Here is a 17080-nt window from a genome sequence, read left to right on the forward strand (position 1 = left end):
AACTCTATATCTGACATGGTACAGGTGTCTTCTTTTTTTAAGCCCATAATCATGTGTGTGAGGTGTATACTTTTCTTTCAAAATAGATTTGTTTAAGACTACCAAGAAACACTCTGTGTGACCCTGATTTATCCCACTGCAGTAAAAAGATAAACTGGCATTCCTGCAAAGGAAAGCCCTGCACATGCGCACACACACACACGCGCGCACACACATGCGCGCGCGCGCACACACACACACACACACGAGCACACACACACACGTACGCACACACACACCATTCCTACACACATTACACACGGTCCATCCCCAAGCCTAACCAAGACATCTGTAACTTTACGTTCATGTTCTGTGAAAGGTGAGAATTTCATAGCATGTGTTCCATGTTCCTTATGTAAATGTGTGGGTCACCATAATGTATGTGTGATGACTCCCATTTCCCACATCCCTGGGTGTGTGTGTGATTAGTTTGATGGGTGTGTGTGGATAGCATGATCACACCTTTCCTCCAGGGCAGAGAGAAAAAGAGGGGGAGTGAGGGTAGAGGGGGAGGGGGAAGGAAAAGGAGAGAGAGTGAAGAGAGAGAGAGAGAGACTGAAGAGAGCAAGATTGAGCAGACACCCATTTTCAACACCTAGGCGAGGCACAGCAGCTTTGAGGGAGAAACAGAGAGAGTTACAGAAAGGGGGAAGGGGAGAGTTGAGTAATAGGAGGGTGTGGTTATCTTCCAGAGGGGAAACGATAAGCAGAGTTAGCTTGGTGGAACTCACTACACTCTTTCACTTGCTCCCACACATACTCTGCATATACAAATACACACATACAAACTCCTAAACATACTCAATCTCACTCTGACCGGACGAAGAGAAGAGAGTGGGAACAGCAAGTCTGAGAGAGCAACCGCGTGCCAGCACAGAGAAACAAGAGAGTGAGGGAACAGCAAAAAAGGAAATTGGACATGAAAGACAAAGTGAAGAGAGGAGGAGCAGGAGATCAGGGAACGTCAGGTGAGAAAGAACACGACTGCTCAGCCTTGCTCTGGTGTTGCTCTGGTGTTTCACAACACTCTTCTCTCTTTCACTTTCCCCCACTTCCTTGTTTTTCCATACGTCTCTCTCTCTTTTTCTCTGCTGTTCCAGACTGCCCTACAGTCTGCTGTAGCCTGGTTCCAGCCTGGTTCTCTTTCAGTCAAACTGTTGTTGTCTTGCCAAATGGTCTGGTCTGCCAATGCAACACTAACAGTGTGGCATTGTTAAAGGCAGGTAGAGTAGAGTCAGGAAGCCTGACTATGTCTGTAGGGAACAGAAATCCTATGTAGAGAGAATAATGACCAGAGTTCTGGTTGTACAGTTTTCAACACTGCCAATTACTAAGCCATGTTGTTGAAGGAAAAAATTGTATGCAGGAATGTACCTAATACATAATCTCTGCTCTGTGTCGTTCCTCTTCGCCACACCACATGTCTCTCTGCATGCTACAGTTTATTGTGCCCTCTTTCCAAGGGAGGCTTTTCTCCCTCTTCCTTGCTTACACACACACACACACACACACACACACACACACACACACACACACACACACACCCCTCCTTCCATACTTGTGTAGTGAGCATATTTCTCATGGCAATGACCCAAGTAACTAAATACACACACATCTGCCTCTGTGTTACACTCACCCAATACAGGGGTGGTGCGTATAGAATGAGTGATAGTGTTTGTGTGTTTTCTCATGAATCCCATACCTGTGTAGTGACTGATGGTGTGTGTGTCTGTGTGTGTGATGGGGGGGGGGGGTTGTTATCTTCCCTGGCATATCTCCCCTGTGAGTAGGCATATCACCGGGGGCAACCAGATGATTGACAGATTGTTATCTCGAAACTCAACTGTAAAGGTTACCCATAATGTTGGACACTGTTGTACCTCTAATATATAGGTACAACCAGAGCTGTATAATTGTTAAGAGTTGGTTAGACACTAAAAGGTCAAAACTAATATATTCTAGTGAGATTTCAATCTGGAATGTGATGGGAGTGTAACTTTTTATCAAGTAGGAATGTTAGAGGTGTGTGTGTGTGTGTGTGTGTGAGAGAGAGGAGGGCAGATGTTATTGGCGTCAGGTCTGGTGGCTCTTTGCCTCTGGAGTCGAGGGGAGTAAAGCGTCAGTTCTTCAGTTTGGCTGGCGGCTGGCAGCTTCCCTTGAAAAACGAGAAAAAAGCCACAATAGTACTTTTGAGACGCCATAGCCAAAATAGTCAGAATTGATCTAAGATAACTTAACTGGGGTCTGCATGATTCTCAGCTGAAACAGTTCGTAAGAGTTTTTGCATATTTATGATAACATTTTGTGACATTTTCTGTTCGTTTTGTTTTTTTCAGACGTTCAGGCACCCAACATTTTTTCTCGAGGCAAGCTGAAGTCGGTAGCTGAAGTCTACACCCCTTTGTAGGTGATTGGTCAACAGTAGGAATTCTTCAATAAAGTCTTTGTTGTAGTTCAACGAGAGACGACTCGTTTTCATGCACATTTTGTATTTGAGAACCACTGCATCAAACATCTTAGTTAGATGTCAAATTGCGCGACTAAGATCTCCTCAGCAAAAACATCAAAATTTTCTTTATTTATGTCTGAGAAAAAAAACACTTTTCAACCTAGATCATCTAATACACAATAAATGTATAATAAAACAAACAAATATAATGATATGACAAATAAAGAATGAATTAGCCTTTTCATACTTTATAATATGTCCATATATAGTTATAATCTGTTTGAGGAACATATACCCAAAATATTTCACCTTCTTTATTACTTTACCAAACATATCATGACATTGTTGATGGTCAAAATCTGTTCAATGTGTGCACGTCTAAATCAACATTTGGGCCATTAAACTTAAACAGCGTGCGTCCCTCCTATAGACAAGGGGAGAAGGGCTTTGTAAATGGCTCGATTTTGTCGTTCTGACCCTATGCAATGTGTCTGCCTTCACCATAAAACAATTTTGTTTTGACTTCCTCACAAAATTACTTCTTTACTTTTAAGTTTAAGAAAGTGTGTAGGTCACATTCTTTATCGTAGAGGTATGAAAGTTATGTACTTAGATCCACCTGCTCGAGACAAATTCAGCCATTTCTTTGCCATGTCTGCGCCGTGAAGCAGTTGAGCAGGATAAATGTTTTTCTAAGGACCATCCCTTTGACGTGACTTCGCAGTGAAGTGATATAAATTGATGTAATGATGCAGCCGACCACCAAAGGGAGGCAAATACCATTTTATTCAACAGAGGACCTTTACATGGGGAATGGGGGATACCTAGACAGCTGTACAACCGAATGCGTTCAACTGAAATGTGTCATCCACATTTAACCCAACCCCTCTGAATCAGAGAGGTGCGGAGAGCTTCCTTAATCGACATCCACGGCACCCGGGGAACTGCCTTGCTCAGAACAATAGATTTTTACCTTGTCAGCTCGGGGATTTGATCCAGCAGTCTTTCACTGGCCCAACGCTTCTACCCACTAGGCTATCTGCCACACCTAATGGTCCTAGGAAGGTCTGGATTTCAGTCTTCTGACTTATAAAACGGTGGTAAACATATACATATAATTCTAGTGCCCAATTTCGGGGACTGACACCTTAAGAGGTTTTGTGTAAGCGCACTGTGCATGCTGCAGTACTTGATCAGGTCTGTGTGTGACATGGACTGTATGGTGTGTGAGTGTGAGTGTCGGTGTGTATGTGTGTGTGTGTCTCTGTGTGACTATGTGTCAGTGAGTGTGTGTAGGCATTCACATGCCAGGGTTGGGTGTGGCAGTCCCTTACCTCTGAGGTGACATCACTACTTCTAGGCAAATACTGCCAACTCAGACCCACCCCTCACACATGCTGGGTCCTGCTCTTGGCTGTGTGTCGAGGTAGGGAACCTCTTCCTTTCCTCCTCCTCTCTCTCTCTCTGGCACACTACACACTCACTCTCTCTCAAAGCGACACTATAGCTGGCTACTGTGACATCTTGAAAAAAATGATAATCCCACTGCAACGCAGTCTGATATACAACGTTTCTGCGACCTTAATTCACCTGAACATGTCCAGGAGTTAGGGTTTGTTCTTAATGATCCGATTGGCATGTTCATTCACTCCCTTAATCAGATACACTCACACTGACCATTGGGAAAACAGCTGCTGGTATGAAGGAGGAAGAAAACCCATCATTCCTTGTGAAGATCCAGGGGGCGGGAGTAGAACCATTTGAGCTGCAGGTAAAACAAAGAGAGACACTAACACCAATGATTTATATAAACTCTGGATTGGTGATGATATGTATTGGCCATTGAGAGGCTTTGACGACACCAGTCAGCTGTATTAATGGAATTCTACAGTATTAAATGCATTGAAGTATGTTTGTTGTTGTAGTGGAGTCAGTGACATTAGTAAACCCCAAAAAATTGTACTTTAAAGAAAACGTTTTTATATATTCTTTCATTTAAAAAAATGATTTTCGCTCATAATATAATGAAAAGGTATGAATTAAGGTGTCTGTAATATAATAAATGTGGCAAAACGAATGTAGACGTTAATAAAGGATTTTTTATAGTTTCCAAAATAGCTTAAAACATATAGTATATATATAAATGAATCATTGACAGTGACACAGACTACACATTCTCACACATTGGGCCTGAACCTTTAAACAACCCAGAGCCCCCTGTCCTCCAGGTTATGCACATCTGAAGGAACTGGATGCAGGAGTGTAGGGTGGGACATTCAATAGTACCACAACAGGTACAAACGTGCAGTGAGGGTGGAACAAGAGGTGAAAGGGACCAAAATTAGCACACCATTAATTCATATCACACTAGTGACTACATACCATTAGGCCACAGCCAATCTAAATGTGGAAGCATCCAATCAAATGTATTGGTCACATACACATATTTAGCAGATGTTATTGCGGGTGTAGCGAAATGCAAACTTGTTAAGTATAATAATGCCAAGTTCACCCACTAACTATTCTAAAGGACCACTATATATTGTGTAAGGACCAGTCAAGTGCATGTATGGCCAAGCCTGTGAAAGTGTATATTAATTTGAGTCTGTTATCTAAGTAGCATAATAAAATAATCCCCATCAAAATCCGTCAGTTTAAACTGGAGATATATGATAATCCATCAAATCCGCCTATGTCAGCCTTCTGCATTTGCTGTGGAAGGTGGCCGAGTTACTAACCTGGTCTCAGAGCATGTCATATTATTCTGTATGTAATCCGAGACACTTCATTTAGTAGGATATGTTGCGTTTCGTATGTTATGTATTAATTTGTGAATGTCCATCACCGATTTCCTATGATATATTATGAATTACAATTCAAATTATATGTTAAGAATTTTCAAAATGCACAATTTTATTTTTAGAATAATACAAAGAGCTACAGCGGTGTTTCTCTGAAAATGCTTTAGAACCGTTGGGACTACAAACAAATATAACGCCACTATGGAAAGGGGAGACTCACGAACACGATGGTGTTCTCCGTTTTGCTTTATGACCCATCCACAAGTGTCACAGGACTCGTCTGAATGTAACCCATGCAAATGAATGGAAGTATGGAGGTAGTTTTGTGCCAACAAAAATAAGAGGTTCAATATGTGTCCAAAAAACTAAAATATTTCCTGAGCTTTCTTATATCTCATAGATATAGGACAGACACTTCAAAACCGTATTCTTTATGATAAAAAAATACAATAATTGTGTGTATCTCCGTAGGTCCATGGTTTCTGGCTGGTTCAGGAGGCTGTGATGGCGGTGTTGGGGAGAGAGGAGGTGTTTCCTCGCTCCAGCCTCTCATTGGCCCTCTCTGGGATGACCCTTGACCCCCTGACAGAGCTACAGAGCCTGAAGAACCTCAAACCAGGAGCCACGCTCCGCCTGATGGAGGGTAGGAGAAGAACTACTTTACATACAATACTACTGTCTCCATGGTTACATCCCAAATGGCAACCTATTCCCTTAGTAGTGCACTACTTTTGACCAGGAACTACCATATACTGTATATGAGTGCCATTTGAGACTTAGCCTCTCTGTCTTCCCCTTTCTTTCTTTCTTTCTTTCTTTCTTTCTTTCTTTCTTTCTTTCTTTCTCTTCCTCTGCCTTTTTTAATTTAAATTTGAGAAATTTAGCAGACACTCTTATCCAGAGCAACATACAGTTAGTGCATTCATCTTAAGTAAGTACATTTTTCCTCAGTAAAGTACTGTAGCTACCAGCAAAGTCAGAGCTAGTAAAGGGGGAAAAAAGGTCAAGTGCGAGTGTTAGTTTACGAAAGGCATTATTTTATTTACTTGTTCTTTCTCTCTCTACCACTGCTGACTCAGTTAACATCAAAGTCTTGTATGGGTTGAGAACATCTAAGCAGCAGGCTTGGCACAGGGATAACCTTTCTGCCAACCAGACTGCTTTTCTGTCTGAAAACGAAACAGCCAGGGAAAAACCCAGCAGCAGGGCAGGTCTATGCCTGTGTGTGCATGTGAGGTAGAGAGTCGAGAGAGAGAGAGGTGTGTGTATGTGTATGTGAGGTAGAGAGTCGAGAGAGAGAGGTGTGTGTGTGTATGTGAGGTAGAGAGTTGAGAGCGAGAGAGGTGTGTGTGTGTGTGTGTGTGTGTGTGTGTGTGTGTGTGTGTTTGTTCGTGTGTTCATGCATTCGTGAGTTCATGTTTTCGTGTGTGTGTGTGTGTGTGTGTGTGTGTGTGTGTGTGTGTGTGTGTCAGCGGGACAGGTCAGTGCAAGTAGAACTATAACAATTAACCATCGGGCTCATTGGAATATGGCTTGTCTTTTGTCGTCTGTTCTCCAGAGCCATACTCCCCCAGGTCTGCAAGGGTTCATCTGGCTCGTGTGCTGGAGCTGCTGAGAGCTGTTGGACCAAACGATGCTCTGATGGAAGGACGATCACCTAGCCTACTGGACTCACTGACACACACACACTCTACAGGTACACACATGACAAACACATTAACACACACCAACACACACACACACTGTAAGGAATCGCACACTCGTCATATTTCCAGGGTAATTGTTCCTATCCAGCTCGAAGGACCTTGAAAAAGAGCCCCTCTATTCGTACATCTTAGAAGACCAACAAGTATATTGCCCATTCTCCTCTCTTTCTGCATGTTTTGTAGACTCTTCTGTCCAAACCAATGGGAAAAGCCTGAAACGCTCGTCCAGCAACACAAAGACTGACCCGGCCAATCAGGATGGAGCTCCTCCTGAGTACCTCCTCCCTGGAGCCGCAGAGAGACCACTACTGGCCATGCTGCCTCACAACACTCAGCCAGAGGTACACACACACACACACACACACACACACACACACACACACACACACACACACACACACACACACACACACACACACACACACACACACACACACACACACACACACACACACACACACACACTCTTCTCTCTCTGACTCTGTGCCTCTCTCCGAAGGTTCCCAGTTTTCTGCAGGACTTGTCACTCAGCTGTTGGAACCCGCCCCCTGGGCACAGAAAGCTACAAGGGGACTTCCTGTACATCACTGTAGTGACCCTAGAGAGTCGCAAGTATGACATCACATCCTGTCCACGAGGATTCTTCCTGAATAGGTGAGGTTCTCAGAAGTAACACGCATATACGTTGGGGTCTGAAATGATTGACACACTTGATAAAGATGAACTATAATGACTGTATAAAATAAATTATTCAACTACTGAGCTATATTTTATGCAACAATATAGGGAAATGATATTATTTTATACTAATACAATTGCTCTTTCTTTGAGCATTTGATTGAGTATAACATAATATAATTTTCCATTCAATATGTGAATTAATTATTTTACACTGTCAATATTGCTAATCTTTATCGAGTGTCAATCATTTCGAACCCCACTCTACATGTTATCCATACGAGATTATTTCAGTCAATATATCTCAGCTGCATATTGTTATTATCACAGCAATGACAACAGCAATGTGTGTGTGTTCTAGGTCTACAGTAGAGGTGTTTGATCCTCGGCCAACCTCGTCCTCTCCAGTCAGTCACTGCCTCACTGACCTGCTCTCTCATATCAGTCCTGCCTTCAAACAGGCTCTCGCCACTCTCAGAGCCAGGTAACAGACAGACACACACACGCACGCACGCACACACACACACACACACACACACACACACACACACACACACACACACACACACACACACACACACACACACACACACACACACACACACACACTCAGTGACGGACCCTATGTTCCGTATGTGTAATGTAGTGTCTGTCTCCCTGTAGGCCCCAACTGCCCCCAGTAGAAATGATGCTGACTCCCTACCGCACACTGAGCTGGCTGGGTCCCCCATCAGCCTCCCACTCCCACAGAAACCCTCTCAGTAGGCTGGGACTGGATCAACACTCTGGAGCACAGGTCTGTGTCACACACACAATTTAACAGCTCTTCTCAGTGTTTAGGCCAAAGGACGGACAAAAAACCAATCAACCAAGTGACTGACTGACTGACCAATTAACTGATTGATTTGGTGTTTGTGATGTAAAGGCTCCAGACTGGAACGAGGAGCTGCAGGCAGCCAGAGATTTGCCTCAGGGCAGTCAGGAGGAGAGACTACAGAGAGACAGAGCTCTACTACAGGTACGCACACGTCATACTCACTAGGAGTCCTCCGGGAATTATTCACTGCTGACAAGCTGTTATTGTTGCTCTCAAAAAAGTATCTGTCATGCTGCTGTGTTTGAACTGTAAGGCTATTGAGACATTTCTAGAAAATACATTATTCTCTCTCATTCAGGTGAACAGTGCGTTTGTGTGGGCAGTGGCCCAGGGTGCGGAGACTGTTATTGACGGCTGTGTAGAGCCAATCAGTGGAGGCCCTGATGACCCCGCCTTCCTGTGGGGCGGGCTGTTCCTGAGCCAGGGAGGAGCAGGGATGCCATTAGGGGGCGAGAGGGGACGCAGGTAAGATCTTGTTCAGCTTGTCTTCAGCGGATCTCATTGTATGTAGCGAGAGAATGACCAGTCTTTTTCATAGTGTATAATCATAGAAACAATCCTGTTGAACCCATCATGCTGCTGTATAACAACACACTCCCCCCTCCCAGGGTGGCCCAGAGGCTGGAGCTGAGAGGTGTACAGTCCTACAGTGACCTGGAGGGGGTGCTCCAGGGCCTCCACACCCTGCCCACTGCCACCGTGGACTACAGGGGGATACGTCTGTCTGCCCAAGGCCTGGCCCCTGGCCTGGAGGGCCCAGAGCAGGACCAGGGCCCCTCTGCTCCTACCAGGTACAACTCAATAAGAACATAAACATGAGCTTTTATATGCTCCCCAGTGATTTGTTTAATTAGGACAGTGTTTGCATCTACCTGCAGTTTGTCTTTGTCGGGGGCATGCCACCCTCACCTTCTCCTACCTTCTCTCAACCGCTCCCTCTCTCTCCCCCTATCTCTCTCTCCCCCTCTCACTCCCTTACTCGCGCTCCCCCTCTCTCCCTCCTTCTCCCTCTCTCTCTCCCCCAGGGGTATTCTGTATGGGGTGGGCGCTGGGCCCCAGGAGTCCCCACACCGACGCTGTCTCTTGGAGCTGCTGGCTCAGGCTGCTAAAGGCCTCAGCCTGCAGAGACACGCTGTAGTGGGGCCCAACGGCCACCAGGTGCCTCTGTTCACCGCACTTGACGCCCAGGGGCTGCTGGGGGCTGATGGGAGGTTCTACCTGCTAGACCTCTTCAGGAGCCTGCCGGCCGATGCCAACTACTGCCCTGAGGGTGGGAGGCAGAGGGAGGAAGTGGAGAAGAAGGAGGGGTCATGGGAGGAGGGCTGGCCAGAGCAGTACCAGAGCACTTCAGGTCTGCCCAGGAAGTTCCCTCATGGCCTCTGCAGGCTAAGACCAGAGCTGCTGCAGGCCTTCATCCAGGACAAGTCAGTTCCAAACACCTCTAGTTAGCTATACTGTAGGAATAGTTCTTATGTACTGTATGCATGTGGGACAGTCTGACATTTACAGTAACTTTGCAGTAAGTCACATTTCTAAATGTTTTTTTTGTATTGTGTTGTTTCTAAGATTGTTCCCTCCCTCCCTCTGTTCCAGACAGTCCCAGTTCACTCGCCGCTGCAAAGAAAGGATGGAAGAGAATGGAGGCGTAGAGGAGTGTGTAAAAGCAGGTGAGGAAAGGTCGTTTTTATTTTTGCTCTGGATTTCAAGACTATCAGAGCTGACATGTTATTTTGTGTGTGTATGTGTTACCAGGTGACCATCGAGGTACAGATGCAGTGAGAGGTGCTTGTAAAGATGTGGGATCAGTCAGTGACATCATCTTTGAGATGCGCTTCAACCCCAGCGTGTTCTCCCCAGGTATCCCATCTGCTCCACACATGCACGAACACACACAACACACACCCTCCCCTTCCCCATACAGCTGAGACAAAACCACTGCTGTGGCATACCAGTGTGTAAAAGTTGCCCCTGTCTCTGTCTCACCTCTCTGTATGTTCAGACGTGACGTTCCCCAAGAGTGACCATGAGGCCGTGAGGCTGCAGGAGAGGCTACTTAGAGAGGCTGCAGCCTCCATCATCACACAACAGATACCTGCCATCGTGAGTGGAGGAGCTCTCTATTCCTGGAGTTCAGTTTATCAACCTGTCGTAACCTGTCTCTTACTCTAGCTGTATGTGTGTCTCAGGTGGAGGCATGCCTGCAGGGCAGTGAGATGCCTCTAGATGGCGCTACGCTGAAGCAGGCGCTACACCAGAAGGGCATCAATCTCCGCTACCTCGGCCAGCTGACCAAGGCCATCAGCCAATCAGAACACAAGGAGCGGCTTAGACATATAATGGTCAGACTCAAAACTCACTCACACACAACGCAACGGCACTCGAAGAACAGGATATACATACGCTGAGTGTACAAAACTTTGGGAACATGCTCTTTCCATGACATCGACTGGCTAGGTGAATCCAATTGAAAGCTATGATCCCTTATTGATGTCACTTGTTAAATACACTTCAATCAGTGTAGATGAAGTGGAGGAGACATGTCAAAGAAAGATTTTAAGCCTTGAGATAATTGAGACATGGATTGAGTACGTGTGCCATTTAGAGGGTGAATGGGCAAGACAAAAGATTTAAGTGTCTTTCAACGGGGTGTGGTGGTATGTGTCAGGCGCACCGGTTTGTGTCAAAAACTGCAACGCTGCTGGGTTTTTCATGCTCAACAGTTTCCTGTGTGTATCAAGAATGGACCACCACAAAGGACATCCAGCCAACCTGTGGGAAGCATTGGAGTCAACATGGGCCAGCATCTCTGTGGAATAGTTTTGACGCCTTGTTGAGTCCATGCACTGACAAATTGAGGCTGTTCTGAGGGCAAAAGGGGGTGCAACTCAATTAGGAAGGTGTTGCTAATGTTTTGTACACTCAGTGTATATATATATCCCAGTTCATTTATATATATATATATATAATATATATAATATAGATATATAGGAGTGGCAGGTAGCCTAGCGGTAAGAGCATTGGGACAGTAACCGAAAGGTTGCTAGTTCAAATCCCCGAATAGACAAGGTGAAAAATCTGTTGATGTTCCCTTAGGCACTTAACCCTAATTGCTCAGGGTTGTTGTTGATAATGGCAGACCCTGGCTAACTATGACCCCAGTCTCAGGGGGAGTTTCTAACTCACACATGGGTATAATACCCACCTATACATGTGGGAAACAGGACAAATATAAGCACCTACCTAATAAATGTTTTATACGCGCTGTGATGATAGGGATTTTCTAAATGTCACACACCCTCGCTTTTCTCTCTTACAGAGGCTAGCTGTTGGAGAGATTGTGGTTCGTTCTTCCAGAAGGATCTTCAACAACTTCCTGCAGGTACTGAAACAGTCTTCATTACAGTGTCATTATCACAGTCCTTATTAACTGGTCTGGGGTCAGTTCCTTGACTGGGTGTAGGGAAAGCATCATTACTGTCTGTAACCATAACAACCTCCTCTCCTCTGTCCACAGGGTGTGGAGGTGTCAAGTCTCTGTGCAGCTGTCAGTCACTTCCTCTGCTGCCTATTGGTTGCCCATTACAGCACTGCCCCCACAGGGGAGGAGCCTAAGAAGAGGTCCAGGAGGCGGGGTCGTGGGGGAGGAGCTTCAGACAGCACTGCCTGGAGTGCGCTCAGTGGAGCCGAGCTCTGGATCCTGATTGGCCAGGACGCAGCAGAGACCTATGACATCACTCACGGCCTAGGGTTGGCACATTTAATGAATTAGTCATCAATTGATTAATCAATCAATTAGTCCATCACTTGTTACTTGTACAGTTCCTTGCGTTGTCACCTAATGATTATGATAGTATAATAATACCAGTAGTTAGTGTGAGCTGATGTTTTATGTGTCTCTGTGTTGCAGTTCCACTGCTGACCACCTAGTAGAGACGTATGGGCTGCAGAAGGTCTCCCTGCTTAGAGAGTTCTGTTTGAAGACTGGATTACAGGTACACACACACACACACGCAAGTACACACACACATACACACCTTCTCAAACAGACCTCACAATCTTTATGTGTGTCCCTCAGCTGCGACTGAGAGAGTACTTATTCGACAACCGAACTAAGGCTCCCATTGGTCCAGACGACGTGCTCAACATTTTTCCTGTTGTCAAGCATGTCACCATGACGACACACGATGCCTCGCGAGCGTTCCGAGCTGCTCAGAGTAGCGTTCAGAAAGGTGAGGTGGGCAGGTCACTGCTTGGTTCAACACACCTGGTTAGAGTTTGTTGGTGTGTGTATTTCTGTCGTTAACACCAGCGGATGTGATGTTTTCCCGTCCCCCAGGCATGATGGAGCAGGCTTATGAGCGTCTGAAGGAGGCAGCGTATCTGTTTGGTCGTGTGTGTGACGACCTGAACGCGGAGGCCTGCTCCTGTCTAAGCCTGATGGCCAGAGTGGCTTACTTACAAGGCCAGCCCACAGAGGTATATACACACACACACACCTCAGATTATGGCCTCAAATGTAAGGCATAGGATTGTACGGCTGTGTAACTCACTATTATCCTGTGCCTCTCTACCCCCACCCACAACCCACCAGGCCCGCAGTGTTCAGCTCAAGGCTGTGGTCATTAGTGAGAGAGTCCTGGGCTTTGACCACCCCAACACTATCCAACAATACGTAAGTACCACATTGTCATCCACTACTCATCCAAAGCACCACCGTCCTCTGGGGATATCAAAACTCCCAAGGATCAATAAACAACAAGTTGGCCTTTGTATACCTTATTTATTTGTCATCCGAGTCATCTTTAGCTAAGTGAATGAGGTGTGTGTCCTGTAGGCTCTGTTGGCGGTGTATGTGTTCGCTGGAGGAGAGTCTGCTCTAGCTCAGAGGTGTCTGTTCAGAGCCCGTCTCCTGATGCTCACAGTCCATGGAGAGGACCACCCCTACACCGCTACACTGGACGTAAGTCTGCTACACTCCAAACCTACACCGTTATACTGGAAGTGAGTCTGCCATACCCTAACCCACCCCTACACTGTTACACCCCCAAGACCTGTTAGAGGAGACTAAACTCTCTCCCTCTCTCTCTCAGAGCTGTCTAGGTTTGGTGTTGCCGAGCGAACAAGCAGGGCAGTTCCTACAGAACGCACTCAAAATCAACACTTCCTTCTTTGGCCCCACCCACGTGCACACTGCTCTCAGGTATCAAGCGCTTAAATCCCTCACTCTCTCAACCAATCAATCAATTAACCAATCAACCAAGTCACTACTCAATCACTCTATCTCCCCCATCTCTCCAGTCAGCATCTGTTGTCCCAGTGGATGTGTGGAGTGGGAGACTATCGTTCTGCCATGAACCACGAGAAAGAAGCTCTGTCTGCCTTCACCAGCCTGGTCTGTACCTAGCATAGCATCTGTGTGTGTGTGTCAAATCAAACTTTATTTGTCACATGCGCCGAATACAACAAGTGTAGACCTTACCATGAAATGCTTACTTACAAGCCCTTAACCAACAGTGCAGTTCAAGAAGAGTTAAGAAGATATTTGCCAAATAAACTGAAGTAAAAAATTATAAAAAGTAACACAATAACATAACAATAACGAGGCTATATAAAGGGGGTACTGGTACCGAGTCAGTGTGTGGGGGTACAGGTTAGAGGTCATTTGTACATGTAGGAAGGGGTGAAGTGACTATGCATAGATAATAAACAAAGAGTAGCAGCAGTGAACAAAACAATTGGAGGGGGAGGGGGGGTCAATGTAATAGTCCAGTGGCCATTTGATTAATTGTTCAGCAGTCTTATGGCTTGGGGGTAGAAGCTGTTAAGGAGCCTTTTGGTCCTAGACTTGGTGCTCCGGTAACACTTGCCATGCGGTGGCAGAGAAAACAGTCTATGACTTGAGGGATTGGAGTCTTGACAATTGTATGGGCTTCCCTCTGACACTGCCTATTATATACGTCCTGGATTGCAGGAAGCTTGGCCCCGGTGATGTACTGGGCTGTACGTACTACCTTCTGTAGTGCCTTACGGTCAGATGCCGAGCAGTTGCCATACCAGGCCCTGATGCAACCAGTCAGGATGTTCTCGATGGTGCAGCTGTATAACTTTTTGAGGATCTGGGGACCCATGCCAAATCTTTTCAGTCTCCTGAGGGGGAAAAGGTTTTGTCGTGCCTTCTTCACGACTGTCTTGTTGTGTTTGGACCATGATATATTGTTGGTGATGTGGACACCAAGGAACTTGAAACGCTTGACCCGCTCCACTACAGCCCTGTTGATGTTAATGGGGGCCTGTTCGGCCCGCCTTTTCCTGTAGTCCCCGATCAGCTCCTTTGTCTTGCTCAGATTTAGGGAGAGGTTTTTGTCCTGGCACCACACGGCCAGGTCTCTGACCTCCTCCCTATAGGCTATCTCATCGCTGTCGGTTATCAGGCAACCACTGTTGTGTCGTCAGCAAACTTAATGATGGTGTTTGAGTCGTGTTTGGCCACACAGTTCTGGGTGGCCACACAGTCGTGGGTGAACAGGGAGTACAGGAGGGGACTAAGTACACACCCCTGAGGGGCCCCAGTATTGAAGATCAGTGTTGCCTACCCTTACCACCTGGGGGCGGCCCGTCAGGAAGTACAGGATCCAGTTGCAGAGGGAGGTGTTTAGTCCCAGGGTCTTTAGCTTAGGGATGAGCTTCTTGGGCACTATGGTGTTGAACGCTGAGCTGTAGTCAATGAACAGCATTCTCACATAGGTGTGTGTGTCTGTGTGTAACCCTGTTGTCTCTGTCAGTATGGTGAGGACCACCCCCAGAGACGTTGCAGCTATGAGTTCCTGCGTTCCATTACCCAGCAAGCAGTGCGTGTGGAACGCTCTCTGAGGCAAGGCGGGAACCCGCTCACAGCTGAGGTAATGAAACCTTATTCTGTTCTCTTTGTGTACTAAATAAAGGTCCAGAGAAGGTGACCATTAAATTCCCTTCTGCCTGTCTCCTCTCTCCCCAGGGGCAGTCTCTGTCTCCCTCAGCTGAGACCACTCTGGAGCAGCTGGCCCTGGTCACAGGCATCAGGACACCAAGCCACAGGTAACACACAAGCGAAGAATTGTATTAATGTATATGTATTCATATATTACCAAAATGATATTAGCAGACACGAATCTAAGCGTGGTCTGGTCTCTTAGTGACAGGCTCCTGGAGTTCAAACAGAAGCTGATGGAACAGAGAGAGGCAGAGGAGGCCGCTAATGCCAAACCAGACAACACACACACAGAAACAGTGAACAGTGAAGTGAAGACCCCTGAAAGAGAGGAAGAGGAGGATGGGGTAGTCCAGGAGACCACCAGTGAGGAGCTCCCAGAAGAGGTAGATCCAGAGAAGAACACAGCCGACAAACAGACAGTAGACGGCCATCAACTGGAGGCCAATGACTGGTCCGTAGATGTGGGCTCAGTAGTAACGAGCATAGTAGAGGGGTCAGCAGCAGAGAGTAAAGCAGTAGAGAGTGGAGCTGTAGTAGAATCCAGTGAGAGAGATGGAGATGAAGACAGAGCTACCCCAGAGTCTGAGCAGCACACAGGGACAGAGGATGGAGAGGCAAACCTGATGGCTACAGAGGAAATGCAAACTGAGCCAGTCAGAGACTGTATAGAGGGGAGTCAGAGTCTGACACAAAATGGAGGTTTAGAATCAGAGGGAAACCAATCAGACAACGATGTGGAGGTAGCCAATGAGAAGCCAGGGTCAGATAAGGTCAGCGGTGTGAACGGAACACCAAGCACCAGCAATGACCAAGCCTCAGGAGGTCTTTGCGAACAGGGACTCCTCGACGACCATCAGCCAAACAAAATAAACACTGGTCACAGCAGAGGGCAAGATGCTAGCTAATGGAACAGTGGTGTCAGAGTGAAGACAGAGAGGGAGGGACCATCATAAGGGCCTTGTGGTTAGAGCATTGGACTAGTAAGCGGAAGGTTGCAAGATCGAATCCCCTAGCTGACAAGGTAAAAATCTGTCGTCCTGCCCCTGAACAGGCAGTTAAACCCACTGTTCCTTGGCCGTCATTGAAAAGAATAATTTGTTCTTAACTGACTTTCCCAGTTAAATAAAGGAAAAAAAATTTAAAATAATAAAAAAGAGCAAATGACCATAGAGAGGAGTCATAGGACAGACAGGCAGCTGCCAACAAGGTGGTAACTTATTAACGGTGCTGTTGATTCAGCTGGATCAGAATCTTTAGAGCAGAGAGCTGTGGAGGATGAGATGAAAAACAAAAGCAGAAAGAAATATAGAAGTGTACCATTGTCCTTGGCCTGGTGGTTTCTTTACGGATACTGGGAGAGGGCTACACTTTGTGTTGCTTTTTTTCAATATTAAACATTTTACTCTTGACTGTTAAACAAACCAGTGTTTTTCTTACTGCTGTTGTCTAATTTAGTTACAGATAAATCAAACGTTATAACAGCATAAAACTGAATGTTTACGCTTACACAACTGAACCAAAATAATAAAAACATTGGGAAAAAGAGGCAGTCTGGTAATT

General features: G+C 46.1%; 1 protein-coding gene across 2 annotated transcripts; it reads left to right on the forward strand.

Moving 5' to 3' along the window:
- The first annotated feature begins 610 nt into the window (after positions 1 to 610).
- Positions 611 to 17069, forward strand: si:ch211-166a6.5 (clustered mitochondria protein homolog). Of its 2 annotated transcripts, XM_036979900.1 has the most exons (28): positions 619 to 1007; positions 4150 to 4259; positions 5761 to 5932; positions 6848 to 6985; positions 7179 to 7336; positions 7495 to 7649; positions 8035 to 8157; positions 8337 to 8469; positions 8599 to 8691; positions 8849 to 9015; positions 9159 to 9341; positions 9576 to 9974; positions 10144 to 10217; positions 10303 to 10407; positions 10550 to 10650; positions 10737 to 10889; positions 11867 to 11929; positions 12065 to 12297; positions 12458 to 12542; positions 12626 to 12779; positions 12887 to 13026; positions 13142 to 13222; positions 13385 to 13510; positions 13641 to 13750; positions 13849 to 13942; positions 15333 to 15449; positions 15545 to 15624; positions 15723 to 17069. In XM_036979900.1, the coding sequence occupies exons 1-28, from the start codon at positions 959 to 961 to the stop codon at positions 16423 to 16425; spliced, it is 4299 nt and encodes a 1432-aa protein (XP_036835795.1). In that variant the 5' UTR covers positions 619 to 958; the 3' UTR covers positions 16426 to 17069. The 2 variants fall into 2 exon arrangements, with proteins under 2 accessions (XP_036835796.1, XP_036835795.1); XM_036979901.1 differs by lacking the exons at positions 15333 to 15449; positions 15545 to 15624; positions 15723 to 17069 and adding an exon at positions 15295 to 15312 and having other exon boundaries at positions 611 to 1007; positions 13849 to 13974.
- Positions 17070 to 17080: the final 11 nt, after the last annotated feature.

Source organism: Oncorhynchus mykiss, chromosome 6 (assembly GCF_013265735.2).
Source record: "Oncorhynchus mykiss isolate Arlee chromosome 6, USDA_OmykA_1.1, whole genome shotgun sequence".
Taxonomy (NCBI): domain Eukaryota; kingdom Metazoa; phylum Chordata; class Actinopteri; order Salmoniformes; family Salmonidae; genus Oncorhynchus; species Oncorhynchus mykiss.

Coding starts and splice junctions, on each gene's coding strand:
- si:ch211-166a6.5 (XM_036979900.1), top strand. CDS start 959: ATGAAAGACAAAGTGAAGAGAGGAGGAGCAGGAGATCAGGGAACGTCA. Junction 8,158..8,336: donor CTCGCCACTCTCAGAGCCAG/GTAACAGACAGA, acceptor GTCTCCCTGTAG/GCCCCAACTGCCCCCAGTAG. Junction 10,408..10,549: donor CCCCAGCGTGTTCTCCCCAG/GTATCCCATCTG, acceptor CTGTATGTTCAG/ACGTGACGTTCCCCAAGAGT.